At 41.7% G+C, this 19,045-nt stretch overlaps 1 protein-coding gene across 2 annotated transcripts; it reads left to right on the plus strand.

Moving 5' to 3' along the window:
* Window positions 1–1,347: 1,347 nt before the first annotated feature.
* On the plus strand, window positions 1,348–17,815 carry qki2 (QKI, KH domain containing, RNA binding 2). Of its 2 annotated transcripts, XM_034108114.2 has the most exons (9): window positions 1,348–1,964; window positions 4,977–5,125; window positions 6,349–6,465; window positions 9,502–9,645; window positions 11,549–11,636; window positions 11,829–12,113; window positions 12,960–12,983; window positions 13,617–13,694; window positions 15,605–17,815. In XM_034108114.2, exons 1-9 carry the CDS (start codon window positions 1,823–1,825, stop codon window positions 15,625–15,627), a joined length of 1,050 nt encoding a protein of 349 aa, XP_033964005.1. In that variant the 5' UTR covers window positions 1,348–1,822; the 3' UTR covers window positions 15,628–17,815. The 2 variants fall into 2 exon arrangements, with proteins under 2 accessions (XP_033964005.1, XP_033964006.1); XM_034108115.2 differs by lacking the exons at window positions 12,960–12,983; window positions 15,605–17,815 and having other exon boundaries at window positions 12,984–13,625.
* Window positions 17,816–19,045: the final 1,230 nt, after the last annotated feature.

Here is a 19,045-nt window from a genome sequence, read left to right on the forward strand (position 1 = left end):
AGGGTGTGTGAACAAAAGAGGGGGGGGGTGTAGTAGACAGGGTTAGAAGAAGTATTAAGATCATTTAACTGGTAAAATAGCCACATCACAGTGTACAAAATACTTAATCACAGGTCCTTTATAATAAAAGGGCAGCAGGAGTATCAGCATGATTAAAGGGTGATTGTTAATGATACATGTAAACAGTACTTAACAGAGTTCTTGTTGGAGCTGATTTTAACTGGTCCAAATACTGTTTGTTTAATCTACAGAAACAAATACTTGATTAGTCAATAAACAGACAAATGAAGCAGCAACAATATAGATAAACCATACTGTAGTCAAACTCAACATGTGTTGCCTAGTTTCTGTCAAATAAATGTATCGTAAGATGATGATGGAATCTGAAATGTATGTGGAAGAAGTGGAAGTGGAAGTTGCACAAACTGGAAATACTCAAGTTCAGTCCTCTTGCCTTCAGAGGTCAGATACTCGGTTACAAGTTAAAGTCCTGCATTCAAAATGTTACTCAAGTAAAAGTACAAAAGTATTGGCATCAAAGTATACTTAAAGTACCAAAAGTAAAAGTACTCATTGAAAAGTTGGCTCATTTCAGAATAATATATTATGTTTTGATTATAATTATTGATGCATTCATGTGTTTATCAAAGCTGGTAAAGGTGCAGCTAGTCTTAATGACTACATTCTGATTTAAGAGTTGATTATATTTCACATCATTAATCCAAAAGTAACCGAAGGTATTCAATAAAGTAGTGGAGTAAAAGTACACGATTTACTGATATTGAAACAATATGTAATAACGTAGCATTATAAGATTAAGTACAGTAGTTTAGTAATGTAGCCTACTTAGTTACTTTACACCTCTGATTGCCTTAAAATCAACTTTGGAGAATATCTTATCACATTTTAGTCTTGCTAAATTGTTGTCTCTTTTGTCTGGGCTGTTTAAATGTAGGGATAGTATAAGGTGCTTCAATTAAAGTTGCTTTGCAGAATGCATTATGCATTGTTGGTGCTTTAAGTATGTTGATGGTAATATGTATATGTTTAAAGAAGTAGGACTTTGAATTCAAAACTTATAACAGAGATTTCTACACTATAACTACTTCCACCACTGCTCAAATGTCTTCAGTGCAGTTCTTGAGGGCACCTGGACACACACACCCACTTCCAAGGACAAATGATGGACAGTAACAGGTGTACATACCTTTATATATACAGTTTATGGTACATACCTAGAGCTGTTATATTGTTATTCTGTGGGCGTAGGGTGTGTGAGAGAGGCAGGGGCTCTGAGGGGACGCGCCTCCTCCCCTGTGATAGCGGAGACGCGCCGCGCGCTCCTGACAACCCACTCGTGCTGCTGCTATACTGTACTGTAATCATATGATAGGGAGTCGATCCCCGCTGCAGAATACCGACACACACCGGGCGGACACCAGCAGAGCAGCCGGGGCGGAGGACACCACACGAGAGCAGGTTTTTATTTTTAAGAAGTGCGTGGAGTCTGTTAGCGTGTTGCCACAAGTGTCAAAAAAGAGCCAAACTCCCCCTACAAAAAGGAACTTTTTCAAACTCTGGACAGAGAGTCGGCACTGGGGGGAAGAAGAGAGGGCATACAGAAGAAACGTTATCCGAAGGACACTCTTTTTCACCGGGACTGATATTTGAGTTTACTCCGCTATCAGAGCGGCGGTCAGCGGGTCGCGGCCGGTGGAAACCCCTGGGGTATTCGCATCGCTTGTCAGGGCGTGTGCGTTGTTTTTTGAAAATATCCACCACAAGTTTTTCATTTAGACACTTTATTGTAGAAGCTAAAGCCATGGTTGGGGAAACAGAGGTGAAGGAGAGACCCAAGTCCAACCCGGACTACCTAATGCAGCTGATGAACGACAGGAAGGTGATGAGCTCCCTGCCCAACTTCAGCGGCATCTTCTCGCATCTGGAGCGGCTGCTGGATGAAGGTAACTCGGTTTCTTTTCAGGGAGTTAAACCCCGTTTATTGGAGACTCTAACCACTTGTCACACTACAGAGACAATTACCTTTTTTCTTGGCTAATTTGATGGCCAGTGTCATAAAACTGACATTATTGACTCACTTTATTGAAAAGTCATTAACTGCCCGAATTCCTCTCTGGCTCCTAGGAAACAAATGTCACCTCCATCACAGCCTGAATGATGCGGACGATAAATTATGAAACTCTTTCATTGTACTTGTTGCTTTTCACTGAATTCCCTTACAGAGATGAGGTAGTAAATACAAATTAAAAAACGAAAAGAGATGTGAACCTTAAGTAGCATATTTAATGTGTTGAGAGCAGCAGATGAGCACACACACAGACAGACAGACAGACACACACACACACACACACACACACACACACACACACACACACACACACACACACACACACACACACACACACACACACACACACACACACACACACACACACACGGGCAGTTGGTGATGGGAACAAACAGACAGTTGTTAGTCTTTCCCAGTGACCTAATGCGCAGGCTTATGTGAATGCTGCAGCCCATCCCTGAGCAGGAACGAGAGCATGTCACTGTGTAAAATATTTGATTTGAGGCTGCTCTACATGCTGCATGTGCAATTAATCAATGCCTTTCACTTGTTGATGTCTGACCGTTTTAGTTTTTTTTGCAGTTCTGAAATAACACAATGTCACGGCATTGCAACTTTGCTTTCAAAGTGAGGTCTTATTTGCCAAACGTCCCCTTTTTAGAATCTCAAGGCCTGTTGTTGCTACTGTTGTTTCACATCAGGATCATCAAGACCCTGACTTTGTGCGCTTTGACAAGTCTCATGACGCAGCAAGGTTGATCTCATACCAGACGACCTCTGCAGCCTGACACATAGGTCAGGTTAACATCTCCAGTCGTGTACATGTTGACGACTGACAGCCGGGCACACTCATCCCTCACCCTTAATACTGTGACACCCTCGGTTAGAATGAAAGGCATTGTGCCATGCTCATTTTCAGCCTGGCTTTGTCTTCTGCCTGAGTAATGCGGACAAGGGCATTGTACCAAAAAAGTTTTGCAGGGTAACAAGAAAGCCCGTCAGTCAAACATCTTGACGGGCTGCATGTTTGTGGCATATTTGGAAACACAGTGTGGTGGAGTCCGGTCTAAATATAAACCATTGACAAGTTGAAGTGTTGAGATAAGGCCTGCTACAGTCCGCCCCCCCCCCCACTACCACCCTTTATCTCTCTCTCCTTCCTCCACTCTCTTGTTCTTCTTTCACTTCTCATTTTCCTCAATGCTCTAACTGAAGTGTGACAAAAGCCTGCTTGCCTGTGCAGATTTGTTTGTGTGTGTCTGTGTGTGTATGTGTGTGTGTATGTGAATTTTAATTGTCACTCTTAGTCTGTAACAGGTCAGAAGAGGTTATTAGAGGATCATCATTGTCCCTGTAGCTGTGGCTGTAATTATAGCATCCTACTGTAGTTATTATGGTCAGATTGATCAGAGCAGGGAGACATGCCTGTCAGCCTGCTTAGGTCAGATGATATTTGTGCCTCGAGGCAGATATTCTGTCGTGTGTGTGTGTTGGTGTGAGTTCAAGCCGGGGGTCTGTTGGTATGTGTTGCGTATGTGTTTGTGTAGCGCAGTAGTCAGTTATTATTGTGCCAGCGTGTCATTACAAAGGCATCAGAGGCTAACATAGGTCATTGAGACAACACTAAACAAGCAGACAGCCAGACAAACAAACATAGTCTCATTTATTTAGGATGGAGTTTCCGCACCAAACCTACGGCAAGATTTGGACCATTTAGGTACATTGTAAGAAAAAATTGCTACAATTCCAACAATTGCCAAAATTTTTTGCGATTATTTGTAACTAAATGAATATCTTTGAGTTTTAGACTGTCGGTCTGAAAAACACATATGAAGACTCCTAGGAATATTATTCCAATTATGAAATAATTGCCGATAAATGATTGTCTGTTAATATTAGAAAAATTGCTTTCCTAGACAAAAAAAGGTCAATATCAACACACTCAGATACAGTAGGTGGCGAAGAAAAACAAGCGCAGCACGACAAGACATGTCACAATTTGAAATACACGTTTTTTAATGTATATTTTTTCATTTGTCCATAAACTCCAGGATATTAGCTTCTTTTAAAAGAAAAGAAAGTCAAATGATCTTATCTGTATCGGCCATGAGAAGCAGCTGATATTGGTATCAGGTAAAGAAAAAAACACATCATGAATCTTCATTTTTACTGTTGCCTGTATCGAGGAGTCTGAAAATGTTTTGAAAAATAATCACTAGTTGCAGCCTTACTGCTTTGTAAAAATATTGATGGCGGTCTATATTGATGTTGTAACACTGTCTTCTACAATAAACACTAAAGGGTCGAGTAGGTCAATGTGATCATGCTGACATGTCCGTTTTTTCCCCTGTTATTTACAGAGTGAAAGGGTAAAATGTGTGGTGTGTGCGTGCGTGTGTGTGTGTGTGTGTGTGTGTGTGTGTGTGTGTGTGTGTGTGTGTGTGTGTGTGTGTGTGTGTGTGTGTGTGTGTGTGTGTGTGTGTGTGTGTGTGTGTGTGTGTGTGTGTGTGTGTGTGTGTGTGTGTGTGTGTGTGTGTGTGTGCGTGTGCGTGTGTTGGACACAGTTGGAAATATAAATGGAAATAAAGAAATTGTCTGTAATAGAAGAGGCCTGGTTGCAGAGCATTAGGTGGTTAGATTCTACATTGGGGTGCAGAATTCTGGTAACTGTCTGTCTGTCTGTCTGTCTGTCTGTCTGTCTGTCTGTCTGTCTGTCTGTCTGTCTGTCTGTCCCTCTTTCCCTCTGTCCCTCTGTCCCACTCAGAGCTTCCTGTAATTCTGGTGACAGTGAGTCATCGTCCTAGTAAAGGACGGTCTGAGGAAACGTGACACTTATGGTTGCTCATTTACACTCAGTTTGATTGTCCTCCCTCTTTCTGTCTTCCAGAGATCGGCAGGGTACGCAAGGACATGTACAACGACACAGTGAACGGTGGCATGTTCAACGGGCGGGACATGGAGGAGCTTCCCGAAGCTGTCGGCCCCGTGGCTCAGCTCCAGGAGAAGCTCTACGTGCCTGTCAAAGAGTACCCAGACGTGAGTGGATAACTACGTGACCTTTGACCTTTGACAAGAGTTTCTGTTTACTTTATCAGGTCACTTTATCTCCTCATAGTGACAGAAAGGGCTGCCAAATAGTTACTGAGGCTTTTAATCACAGCTTTGCATTTAATCTTAAAGCTGATTTCATTCTGAGATCATCTCTGCTCACACCCGATGATGTAATCGAGACTTCAAATAAATCAATAATGATCCCAGGCCAGTGTTTCCGAAAAGATAAAAATGAATATATCACATTATGTGTCAGTCAATATTCCCAATGACAACATTTCATTGAACACCATATATATTCATGAGAGCTTAGGTGGACTAAATATTTCCCCAAAATATAAAGACAATTGCACCGCAGTGAAGAAACGAGTACGTATCAGCGCCCGCCAAGCACAGTAAAGCGCTGCAATGTAAGTTATGTTGATCCAGATTGAAATGGCTCACATGATATTCTCCGCGCATCAGCTCACCAATCACTGAATACAATGACAGGCTGTCCTCACTCACATGACAGGAGGTTAACAGGACACACACACACTGCAAAACGGTCGAGATCAAGGTTACATTTAGAGAGCAGTTCCTCTTTCTGGGTTTGTGTGAGTGTGTCGAGGGTTATAGTAGAGCAAATGTGTTGCAACTAAAGTGAACATTAGTTTAAGCTTGGTGGAAGAGGCTAGACAAATGGTTTGAGAGACAAATGTGAGACACAGGGGAATGAAACACACACACACACACACACACACACACACACACACACACACACACACACACACACACACACACACACACACACACACACACACACACACACACAGAGGGACAGCTGTCCAGTTAATCACTCAGTCTTAGTGACAGATAAGGTTAGGAGAACGGCGCTGTCCTGTTATGCCACCAGCACCAGCCAGCACCCAAATAATAATCTATTTTCATCTCTGTTAGCAACACATCACACACATTCACTTGCAGCACGTGCAGATACACACACATTGTGAATAGACCGTCTTTGATGTATGTGTGTGTGTGTGTGTGTGTGTGTGTGTGTGTGTGTGTGTGTGTGTGTGTGTGTGTGTGTGTGTGTGTGTGTGTGTGTGTGTGTGTGTGTGTGTGTGTGTGTGTGTGTGTGTGTGTGTGTGTGTGTGTGTGTGTCTGTCTTCCTCCAGGCCTTTCTCTTTGATTATCAATGAGACTGTTTTTGCTCTTTTGTGTAGTTTAACTTTGTAGGGAGGATCCTGGGCCCACGTGGACTGACGGCAAAACAACTGGAAGCAGAGACCGGCTGCAAGATAATGGTGCGAGGCAAGGGCTCCATGAGAGACAAGAAGAAGGTATGCACACTGAGAAACACACACAAACACACAATATACATGCTTTCATGGTCAGTTTCACTTGCTCTGTACGTATAGATGTTATGCATGTTCGCATCACCTTTACTTAAAGGTCACTTAATAGTTTGAAATACTTGTTTTCTGGTCAAGAGAAAATCCAAAGCCCTCGCGTGTCTGTACACTAAATATGAAGCTACAGTCAAGAGACCTTGGCTTAGACTCAACATGGGGGGAAGCTTGACTCTGTCCAAAAGTAAAAACAGTATTCTCTTCTTTCCAACCAAAGACTCCAGATGATAGAGTTGCATTGGTTAGTTAACTAAACTAATGTAGAATGTGTTAACTAATCAATACGTTTATCTATTGACAAATGATCTCCACCTCTTTTGATAGTCTCCTGCTGTATACAGCCACTTCAATATAGAAGTCTCTGGAATTTGACCCATTCAACTGAACATCTTTTGGACTAACAAAACAAGCAGCCAAGGTGTCGCTGGAAACAGGCTTAGAAATACCCTAACCCAGTGAAACCATAATGTGCCATATTTACACAGCACTTTTTGTATGGGTATAATACTGAGATATAACGTGTTAAATTAGTGTGCATTAGGAAGCGTGAGAAGTTCTGCTTAGCACTTCGGCAACAACAAAACAATAAAGATGGGTACATGGTGTTCAGATGCATTTAAGAGGATCAGCTTTGACCTGGAAGGAAGTCAATAGCAGGCTACAGACTGAGAAAAATACAAGGATCTATCTATCTATCTATCTCTTCCTCCTCTCCATTCTCTCCCTTCTCTCTCAGAATGAGTTTTTGGTTGTCAGTTTTTCTGTCCCGGTGTTCGGTCCATCTGTTCCCTCTTCCTCTTCCTCTCCCCTGGTGTGTGCTGTTGGACGGAGTCGGCTCAAGCTTTCCAAACGGCAGGTGGAGCAAGTCCAGCATTACTCCCTGTCCCCTCTCTCTCTCTCTCTCTCTCTCTCTCTCTCTCTCTCTCTCTCTCTCTCCAGAACATTCCCTACCTCTCACGCCCCTCAGAGAGAGAGAGAGAGAGAGAGAGAGAGAGAGAGAGAGAGAGACAGAGAGGAAGGAAAACAGAGACACAGTGGGAGGCAGTGGGGGAGATGAGAGGAAGATGTTGACTTTTGGTGTTTTTCAGAATGATACATCTCACTTGACAAAACATAGCCGATAGGATGTCCCAGCATGCCTTACTGAATACACAGAGCACCACTTCATAATTTCAGTTTGAACTAGGGATGAAACAAACCGTTATTCTCATTAGATGTGTTTAAATAACTGATTGTTCCCGCTCTGAAATGTAAAGTTGTACTTAAAGGTGACTTTTCCCGTAAAATGTGTACTTTTTTAGCTGAGAGTTAGATGCGAAGATTGATATTACCCTCATATCTGTCTGTTGAATATGAAGCTACAGCTGGGAGGAGGAGGTTAGCTTAGCATCAAGACTGGAAACAAGAGGAAACAGCTGGTCTGGCTTTGAAGTCACTGCGTTCAGCCAAGAAATAGGTCCAACACATAAAGTTCCGGTAATGTTTAAACAAAAGTAGTTTGTAAGACGGGTTGCCTAACATATTGGAGATAAAAAGTGATCAAAGTTGTTTGGACACACGCATTGAGAGGGGGGTTGGATATTGTTTAAATACGCACTACTCAACAGTATGGAAGTCTTCATAGTGTTGCACTAAGTTGTTCACATGAAAAGTGAGAAGAAGAGCTAAAGATTCGTGTGCAGTCTCACTCTTTCACCTCTGCACAGCTGGATGATCACGGCATGGAGTTCAGTGTGAATGTTGGAATTTCAGAAAGTTACTCTCCAATCTGATGTTGGAAAGCCGTGGGAGGAATTGGTTTCTGAAGCTTTTCATCCATCCAATAACCGCTTTCAAAGAAGCATAATGGAAGCTTAACCACCCATGAAACCACAAGTTTTCATTTTAATTTATTTTTATTCTTAAAAGATAAAGAAATCAAGATTCAATTTACTGATTTGGTGAGCTTTAGAGTTGGACTCTAGTAAGCATTTCACTGAGCGAGGCTAGATGTATTCCAGACTTGGCTAAGCTAATGTCACAGCATCTGGACTGTAGCTTCAGATTGAACAGATCACATTGTCATATTGATTTTCCTATTTAACTCCTAGCAAGAAAGCAAATAAGCATATTTCCCAAAATATAAAACGTGTCTTTTTAGCACATCAGTGCTTTAAGCAAGTATTTTACATGATTAAAACTTAGCGACCTAGCATGCAAACATTTGTATTTAGCACTTAATACAAAGAACTGAGGTCGCCATCAGTTTTGAATGTATTTCATGATGAAAGTAGTGGGCAAAGTCTGTCTGTACAAGATATTCAGACATGAATATCTGAGCCTGACCAAATAGTTCCCAGTTGTAAATGATAAAAAAAGCTTCTCTAACAAGTTCCCAGAGCCAAATACAGTTTCTTAAATTGCTTAATTTGATGAGCATGGAATAAAACACAGATTTGTAATTGTATTTGGAAAGGAAAGCTATCCAAAACAGACATTTACAAATCTAACCATGTTCACCTGTTTTGTTCTATTAACTAAAGGGAAGGAGACCAACAAATACAACCAACAACAGGGTCATTATTATTATTTTTGACTTAATAAACTACTATAATCATAGATGCTGTGGTCAAAATCAGAATTTCAATTAGTAGGCTATTAGGCATTAGTTTGGATAAAGTGTCAGTGAGAAAAAAGAGAGTGAATAGATAAGGAAATAGCTAAGCAGAGTGTGATTTGGGGAGTGCCTCCTTTAATAAAGTGCAACGTTAAACTTGAAATCAGTGAAAAGCAACAAGGTTATATCACGAGTTTGATAACTCTTCCAAAGCTCCGTTGCACAACCTTGAGCCTAGTGTGTAGTCTGAGGCCATCCAGAAAATCAAGCCAAAGTAGAAGAAAAAGTGAAATCCTGTCCTCTCACTGTGCCAGTCATGAGCTCGTGTGGTGCATTCAAACGGAGCTTTAAAAACGCTGTTTGTGTTTCAGGAGGAGATGAACCGAGGGAAGCCCAACTGGGAGCACCTCAGCGAAGATCTCCACGTCCTGATCACAGTGGAGGACACACACAACCGGGCCAAGATCAAACTCCAGCGGGCTATCAACGAGGTCAAGAAACTTCTCGTGCCAGCTGTGAGTATCAGTGCGAACCCCTTCAGTGTCCCATATTATGTTCTGGACCGATGGAAAAGCTGCGTGTGACTAGATGAGAGTTCACTGTGTTGGTATGCATGGAAGGGGGAAGGGGATTGTCAGTCCAAAAACTGTGTGTGTTTGTGTCTTTTTTTTGTGTTTTTGTGTGTGTCTCTGTGTGTATGAGAGAGTATGTGTAAGGGGTTAGGGTAATTAGGGAACACGCATAAAGGGGTTTCCATAGTAACCCCGGGTTGTTTGAAAGGCTGCGGGAATGAATGGAGAGTCTGTTCACTTGTTCTCCCCACTCCATCACTCCTTTCACTCGTTCACAACTCACTTCATTCCCAACTACTGGCTACAGTATTCCTTTTTCTCCCTGTTTTTTTGTCATCCACACAAAAGGACATTTTGATTGCACTCCTCAACATTTCTCACATTCTACGGCCCACCTACGTCCCCCCTACGGACATACATGCATGAACGTGATGACAAATAATAACGCATTGCTTACATAGATGCAGGAACTGTCTTAATTATCCCGTTAGACGCACTAGCACAAAAGCTCATATTGCGAATATCACAAGGCACCTTCCTTTTCCCCCCCTATGCATTATTCACGACAATAGAAACAGAATGAATAGACCAGCAGGGGGATTTCTATTATAGCAATCAGCCGTCACTTCCGCTCCGGTCACAGCACGGGGGGTCGGCCAACTCCAGAAGTTAAAGGATGTAAGAAATATCTGTGGGCAATCAGGAGCTGGACACCTGTTAATCTTTGTGTGTGTGTGTGTGTGTGTGTGTGTGTGTGTGTGTGTGTGTGTGTGTGTGTGTGTGTGTGTGTGTGTGTGTGTGTGTGTGTGTGTGTGTGTGTGTGTGTGTGTGTGTGTGTGTGTGTGTGTGTGTGTGTGTGTGTGTGTGTGTGTGTGTGTGTGTGTGTGTGTGTGTGTGTGTGTGTGTGTGTGTGTGTGTGTGTGTGTGTGTGTGTGTGTGGTTAATGATATGTGTTAGTTTAACCCAGCCAACCTTGCTTTCCGACTGTAAATCAGTCAAGCTTTTCACCAAGCTGTAACTGGAGCTAGGAAGTTAAATATGTCCCGTGTGGTGAAGTCACTGTCTTCAAGGACTGGTCAACTGCATTTCAGACAATGCCATTTGTTTACATGCACACTGATGTTACACTATGGTTACGAACATGATAGATATTCATGTTGCAAACAATCCAACTGACATACGGTTGAGAAGGCTGGGGTTGATGTACATGCTACAAGAAAAACATGTGGTCGGAAGGAAAACACACTTTGAAACATTATGAAAAAGCTTTTTTCTAACAAGCTTTTTGATTTGCACAAATAAAGCATTTTGGACCTGGTTTTAAGAACAAAAGAGAGAGGCTGTGTTCCCACGGTCTAACAAATCTGCCTGAAAACTTTTAAATAATTGGAGTTGTGCATATCAAAATTAGTCTTGGAATATTATGGAGATATCCTTCTTTGTACTGTTTTATCATATTAGAGTAAATATCTTTTGGTTTTGGGCTAAAAAATAAAAGAATAAAGACATCATCTCAGAATTTGAGAAACTGTGATGGACATTTTAAATTTGTTCTGATATATCATAGCTGATAAATCAAATCAACCTTGTAAACAGCCTTGTAGGAATATTGTTTTTGATTTTTCTAGGGCAAAACCTGAAATATTTTGTGCATGTTGTGTTAATATAATATAGAAGGCTAGTGCAAACACAACTACGTCTTCCCCCTGACTTCATTATTTGTTCCTGCATAATGTAACATTTGCTGACTTTTTGACTCCCACAAAAGGGAATTCATTCACTTGTCAAATGACTGAATGACTGTCCTTGCTAAGGAAGCTGATTGTGCTGTTCTGCTCTGGTGTAGGCTGAGGGGGAGGACAACCTGAAGAAAATGCAGTTGATGGAGCTGGCCATTCTCAATGGGACCTACAGAGATGCCAATGTCAAGATGTGTAAGGATGACATCATAGTTAACTTGTGGAGGAGGGTTGGTGGGTCTGGGTACAGGAGTCCACTGTACATATGAACAATGCCTTTGTTTTTCCTGGTAAATAGACTGTTTGTCTTCTCCTCTTCTTCCCTGTCTATTGTTTGTGTGTGGGTGTGTGCATACTTGCATTATTGCAAATTTGTGTGCTGCACAGCCTGCGCTGGCTTCCCTATGGGGGCACCTCAGGCGCCTCGGCTCATCACAGGTCCGACGTCGTGCCTGCCTCCCTCAATGCGCAACTCCGCCCAACTCCCCACGCAGACCATGTTGCCTCTGATTCGTCAGATCCAGAGCTCCGCCCTCATGCAGGGAGCCAATCCGCACCAGGCGCTGGTGCAGCAAGGGCCTGAATCTGGAATCATCTACGCGCCCTACGACTATCCCTACACACTTACGCCATCCATATTGGAATACCCGATTGACTCAACTGGAGTTTTAGGTACTTAGAAAGAAAAAGTTCATCATTTCATATAGAATCAATGGATGTATTATGAGAACTGGATACTGGCCTTCAATGGAATTTGCTTACCAATCGCATACGTCAACAACAACAAAACTAAAACCTAGGACGCCAATTCTTCGACCGAACATCAAGCAATATTTGCATTATTGATGATGGCTAATTGTTGTTTGAGTTATATACAGTCAGAGTTGGATAACTGAAAACATGGTATTCAACAAGCTATTTCAATTTGGTCCCGTTCTATGACAAATGTAGGCTCATTATTAAATACCGCCCCACATCTGAGTATCTCCACTTGAGGCTTGAGAACTACCTTTGCATTTTAAAGCATGTCAATCAGAGCATCGCTAACATCAAAGCATGTAAACATGTTCTGGTAAATCCAAAAATACATGTATGAAACGGAACATTTGCATGCTGTATCATGGCATCAATGCTAAAAAAGGGCACCTTCAAGTCAACCCATTATCTTTGAAAGTGGGTTTTTTGTGACTGACACCAACAGTGAAGAACGAGCTGTTTCATTAATGTAGATGATTTAAAGAATTTGCAAAGTTAGTTAAATATCAACCTTTTCTGAGGTTAGAGTAAGAGCCACGGAAAATGTGCCCGTACGTCCCTACATGCACAAAATAGTTTCTTACTTCTGAAGTAGCCAACCTCGAGCGAAGACCAAAGTTTTAAGAATCTTGACAGCCATAAGATTTTCAGATTTTGTACCATGGTTTGCAACTGGGACAATTTGGAGGCCAAATCCAGCTCTTGTAATACATCCGGATAAAATGTATAAATGTATACTGAAGCTAATTGTTGGGCTAACAGTCCCTTCTTCCTGTGTTTTCGCAGGTATGGCTTTCCCAACCAAAGGCTAGGGCGATAGCAACCCTTCCTAGCACACTCAAGGACTGGCTTGCAGAGACCCCTCCCCCTCCCTACATACTTGTCCCACATAGCAAACACTCAAAGTTTGCTCATACTTTAGGATGACAGACAGTCATTCTGTAGTCAAGTGTCCATTCCTGTTAATTTCCTCTTTGTATTAGCAGACTAGTGTTGTGGTTTGACAGCTATTTAACTTTTTTTAATAGTTCAGCTTCCGCTTGTAATTTTAACACATTTTAGTGAACCCATAGATATTTTAGCGCCGCTGTTTGTGATTTAATATAAGCTTATTTTAATCACAGAGCTATAAAGTGACTTTGCTTACAGCTGATGTTGAATCTACTAGTGAAGCTTAGTGAGAAATTAGTGGTTTGGATTAATATTTTCTTTAGAGAACAGAAGACCACAAAACAACAAGAATTCTGTGTCTCAGAGAAGCAAGATGTTTTCGTTCTTTTTTACTTATTTTTCGCCCTCAGCCTTGAACACTTTGTAAATTCCTGGTTTCACTGATGTTGGTGCCATGGGTGGACTGTTTGATGTCTTTCTGATGAGTAACCTTCTGTGTTCTGTTTTGGCGATGTCAATGGCTGTTAGCAGGTGCCATGACCACTAAGGTACGACGCCACGACAAGAGAATCCATCCTTACCAAAGGGTAGTGACCCCAGACAGAGGTTAGTTAGCTCACCAGCCACTTTATGTGTATGTGTGTGTGTGTGCGTGCATGCGGACCAATGGACCAATTTCAGTTTACACTTGTTTGTAGAACCGCATGCCTAAAGTAAAGAAAATAAATATCAGGCGCAAATGGTCACACGCTGAAGCAGCTTCAGTGTAAAATGTGAAAGTGAAATAAGCGAGTAGATTTGGGAGGAACTATGTGAGGGGTGACAGCTGCGGCGTTATCTTCACTCACCCTGGTAGATAAACTGGACGGCTTGCAGGCCGGGACCCTCTCAATTATAATGGATCGCTCCGTTCATGTGACTCAGTCCTTGTGACTATGGAGTCCTCTCTCAGAATTTTTTCGTTGTTGATGTTTTTATCTCTTCGGTACTATTTTTAAACCCTGCAAATAACTGTGGGACGTTTTATTTATACCCAATTTCATTCCAGTAGATTGCCACAAATGTTTTTATTATTATTAATTAAATCCTGTGTTGTGCCCAATGACTATATGACACTTAAAGTAACAGTGATTGTCTTTTTTTCTGAAGGTCATCCAATTCAATATGATCTTTGGTCTTAACTACTAAAACACAGCGTGTGATAACTACTGAGGTCTGTGTTACAAGCTCTTTTGTATAAAATACTGTTGTTTGTGGTCTTATCAGTCGCCCACTGGACTTGATCATTGGGGCTGTTTACATCTTTCATATATTTCCTAGCCAGAGTGGTGCTGTTACCATGTATTTAGCTGCAAAATAAATTTGTATATAGGGATTTTAAGGATTTAAGTGCTTATATGAAGCTTATCGAACAAGATCGCTTTGGAAATAGTATTTTTCTTTTCTTTTTTTTTTTAGTTTGTATATTTTTATTTTTATTTCTACGATATGCTTTTTATAGATGAAGTGTCTCCATGTAAACTTCAAACTTTTATTCAAGGTGTGTAGCTACTACTGTTTTAGTCACCGCGAAAGGTGGCAATGAAGGCAGTGTTTTGCTCTGTCTATTTAAGACGAGGTGACCTTCTCAATTCACAGGCCTCGTGACTGTTTTATGCAATAGAAAATGGACTAGCTAGCTACGATATATGTGTGTGTGTGTGTGTGTGTGAGAGCGGTGGTGCTCTTGTTGTACATGATGGACAAAAAACACTAAAAGGCAATAAAGATGACTATTGAAAAAAAAATCTCTAAACAAAGCCAAAGCCTCTAAATTCTTGTAGCTAGTCTGTCTACTGTTAAATTGTTTCTAAAGACCCTCTTAAATCACCATCTCTTAACCTCTCATCACTATCTCTTCTGGTGCCTCTTTGCTTACTGTAGTCATTACGTGCTCTTCTAATACTTCATAGCAAATTGATCAAACCATAATCACAACTTTTAATCATCCAGATTTGACGCCTGCTGCTCAACAATAGCTCTACTTGTCAGTAAGCAAAAGTATTTCTGAGGCCCAGACACTTTTCTTGGACATAAAGGTCACTCTCTCACCCACATGAAACCATGCCGCCTCCCTCTCTGTCCATGGTTTCACTGTCTGTCTGTGCTAGAACAGCTAGCATGAGTAGTATCACTATAGCAGCGGTCCCACAGCAGGAGGGGCATCCCCTAAAACGTAACCCTGCTAACACCTTCATGAGCACACGTGAGCATCGCTAACCAGCCATTCCTCGTGTCACCACCCGTGGTTGATGTGAGTCCTTCTGAATGGTCATGCAGGGCTCATGAAGGTGTTGCGCAGCTCCTCCTGGAGCGCCCCTCATGCTGTGAGACTGTAGTAGATCTGCCTTGTTGTCATCCTGACGCCACTAGCTGACACTAATCTCTCTTCTATCTTTTTTTCTTTTTATGTCCCCTTTTATGTGCCCTTTTTGTTTCCTTTCCACGTCTGTCCGTCTGTGTCTGTCTAACTCTAGCTGCCACGGCAACTAACCCATGACCCCTTGACCTTCTGACCTTTCCGCCCACTGATGACCCACCCATCTCCGCCTGCTGGCGTGCTCATTGGCCCACGGCCCCGTCACTCCCCAAGCTCAGCCAACCAGACCAGCACATTGGGAACAACCCGGCTGCTTCTGTCTAATCAGCCAACCAGACGACAGCGATCATGGGAATAAACCTCAGGACCCCGCCCACCACCAAGTCCTAACCCAAACTTTACCAAACGTGCCTTCCTTCCCAAAGTCCAAAGCCAGTCGGAGAATGTTTTATAACCAGTCGAAATCCCAATCTGTAACAGCTGCTGCCATGCATAACAAGTAGACTTTACCGGGGATGGGCTCCTAAACCCAGCTGCCCTGCCCACAGCCCATGTGATGCAATAATAATGACTATTAATATCATGGTAACTATACTGATGATAATGGTACTTATCCAGCACAGAAACCCTCCACAACACTAAAACAAAGAAGGATATGTTGGTATTCACAAGCTTCTTTCCTCCTCTTACTTAAAGGAAAATCGACCAAATGATCATTTGTATATTAAATTCTCCCCCCATGTGACATATATCTGTGAAGAAAACGTCGTTTTTCTCGCACGACTCCATGGTGAACAAAGAATCGAAAAACTGTTGATAATTTAAGAATTGTCTTAATTTTTTGATTCTCTTTTCACCGTGGTGGAATGCAGTAAGACAACGTTTTCCTCAAGAATTCAAGGGGAAAACTGGGTGAGTATTTGACATGCTACTGGCAATTTTGGGTGGAAGAACTAATTATAGTTTTACGCACACTTTTTAAAGGGAATAATGAGATACATTAATTGTTTACTTATTATAATTGGCATTTAAATGTTAATATGTATACACACTTTCTCTTGAGTGGTAAAACAAACAATGTATTTAAATTGTTACTTGTTACTTTTCTTCTCGTATTATTTTGTGCGTTAATTCCTTAAAAGAGGAGTGATTTTAAATGTTTCCTTTGGGAAAATAAGACAAAAAAGCCATCGCTAAAGTAAGGTAAACTTTTTCCAAGTAAAAGAAAACCTGTGATCAGAGAAGGAATCCAAAATGCCAAAGTATCTTTTTGAGCTTTTTCTAAATAAGTAAATAATCTCAATACTGACTCAACATACGCAGTATAAATGCAATGTCTGTACTACAGTACGGACACACACACGGAGGGAAGGTTGCACTTCTTATTTCTAAACAGAGGACTTACACAGCGATGCCTTTTTCACACTACAGTATTGTACGAGGTTGAACAACAGTGCCTTTATTTATTTGAGAGCGATGGAACAATGTTACACCTAAATCTTTCCCTGCATTGTGGGTTTGTGCCCAGCATGAAATTCTGTCCTTTGGGTTTATGCAGATTATTTGTCATTATCTACATTTTATGGCCCACATCCTCTTCTCAATTCAGATGTTACTGCCAAAAAAAGTGGCTCATTTGAATCGGAAGTGCAATGCGGTATTGAAGCAGCAGCTACGATGTTTGAAATGTTTATGTGTGAGGTTCGGATACCTTCGGAGAGCAGTGTTATATTCTATCTTTTTGTTTGTTTGTGTTTTTGATTGTTTTTGTCCATAGTTCTGCATGTGTATCCACTTTTTCAGAAGGTGTGCTACGGTTACACACACGCAAACCAACTGATGCCTTGACATACAAAAAAAAGAAGAAGAAATCATGGAGCCGTAACATTTGTAACAAGTTTATAATGTATTTTTATATTCTATTTTGTACGTGAGCATAACATTAAATGACCTTTTCAGATACAAAACATTATGCCTTATTACGGAGAGTAATTTGATGAATTTAACTATCCTTCATGTGTCAATATTAGTAACCAATGTCCTAATATACTGGAATCTCTGATGTCCTCTGTATTAACTTGAGCCTTTGAGATCCTTGCTTGCCTTCTGTGCCTTGTGTATACTATAAGTGTGACATTAACAGTGTAGAACAACATTAATCTACTCTTCAGTGACAAGTGTAGGTTACTAACTGTTACCACTTCTGTGACTATTAACCACTTTAATGGTATCTGTGTCTGCTTTGGAGTCCTTTACAAAGAAAACACGTGTGTCTAAACAAATTTAAAGATATGTGTTGAACTTTTAACTTTGAAAGTGAGCAGGAATAACTCTTTGTACACTATTAAACTCATAGTTGTTAAACTAACACACTTTGTTGCTTTTTCTCTGTAGCTCTTAATTATGCAAATCAGCTTCCTTTCTGCATACTAATCACCAAACACTCCTTAGATACCGCGGAGGGGGGGAAGAGAAACTGGCAGATACTTGAGACAAATTGCAGGGAAAAGGCCACAACATGTTTTTCCCACTTCTCCTTTTCTGTGCTCCTTCTCTTGTTCTCCCCCTGCTATTTAAGTAGACATTACACACATGGATGTCTGTAATAAGAGAGAACAAAACACACCCAGCTCACCATGGTTTCTCTGAGGCATGCACATGTATAACAGAAAAGGAGACGGGGAAAGGGGGGGGGGCTCAGGTTTGGAGGATGGCTGGGGAATTAAGGGGAAATTGATTGTGCAAGCTCGCCCTCAAACATCTGCAGAGCAAATATAACGCGGGATCATAGTCTGTCCCCGATGTCTCTGAAATGTCTCATGGTAGCTAGATTTGTTTCAATTAGGCTCTTCTTTGTCTCTCTCCTTGGGTGTAATTATTGAAAAAATCAAACCCTAAAGAGGGTCATTTGAAAAAAAAGGGGAGGGCAGTGGGAGCCTTTGACACTTGAAGTTCCCTTTAAACTGCACATTCAAGGTTTCACACGCCAGGAGAAGGGAAAAAGGTTTCCGTGGTGAATGCAGCAGTGGGTGGCTCATTCGTCCTCTTCCTGCCCTTCCTGCCTTCATTGTGGAGTTGAGGGGTGATATTGAACTTCAGGCTTGGACTTGAGCCTGCATGCTCAGTGGCCGATCACAGACAGAGAGAGAGAGGGGGAGAAAGAGAGAGGGGGAGAGAAAGGACATAATGTGACCGCTGCTGACAATCTGGACAGGAAGAAGCGGAGTGAGAGATAGCAAGTGGGAGAAAGTACAAGAATACACTGTGTGGATATCAATGGGTGGGGGTGTTTGGATGGATGGGTGTGCACTCTTCTGTTTTTCCTGTTTTCATTCAAGTTTTTTTAAGAGTCTAAAACACTCTTCCAGCATCTGCTAATGTATTCTGCAGTCAGCTCTTCTCCACGGCCAACACTGGGGCCCACAGAGCTCCCAGCGCTTACAATCAAAGTGTGAGAGTGTGTGTGTGTGTGTGTGTGTGTGTGTGTGTGTGTGTGTGTGTGTGTGTGTGTGTGTGTGTGTGTGTGTGGTGTGTGTGTGTGTGTGTGTGTGTGTGTGTGTGTGTGTGTGTGTGTGTGTGTGTGTGTGTGTGTGTGTGT

The sequence above is a fragment of the Pseudochaenichthys georgianus genome, chromosome 19 (assembly GCF_902827115.2).
Source record: "Pseudochaenichthys georgianus chromosome 19, fPseGeo1.2, whole genome shotgun sequence".
NCBI lineage: Eukaryota > Metazoa > Chordata > Actinopteri > Perciformes > Channichthyidae > Pseudochaenichthys > Pseudochaenichthys georgianus.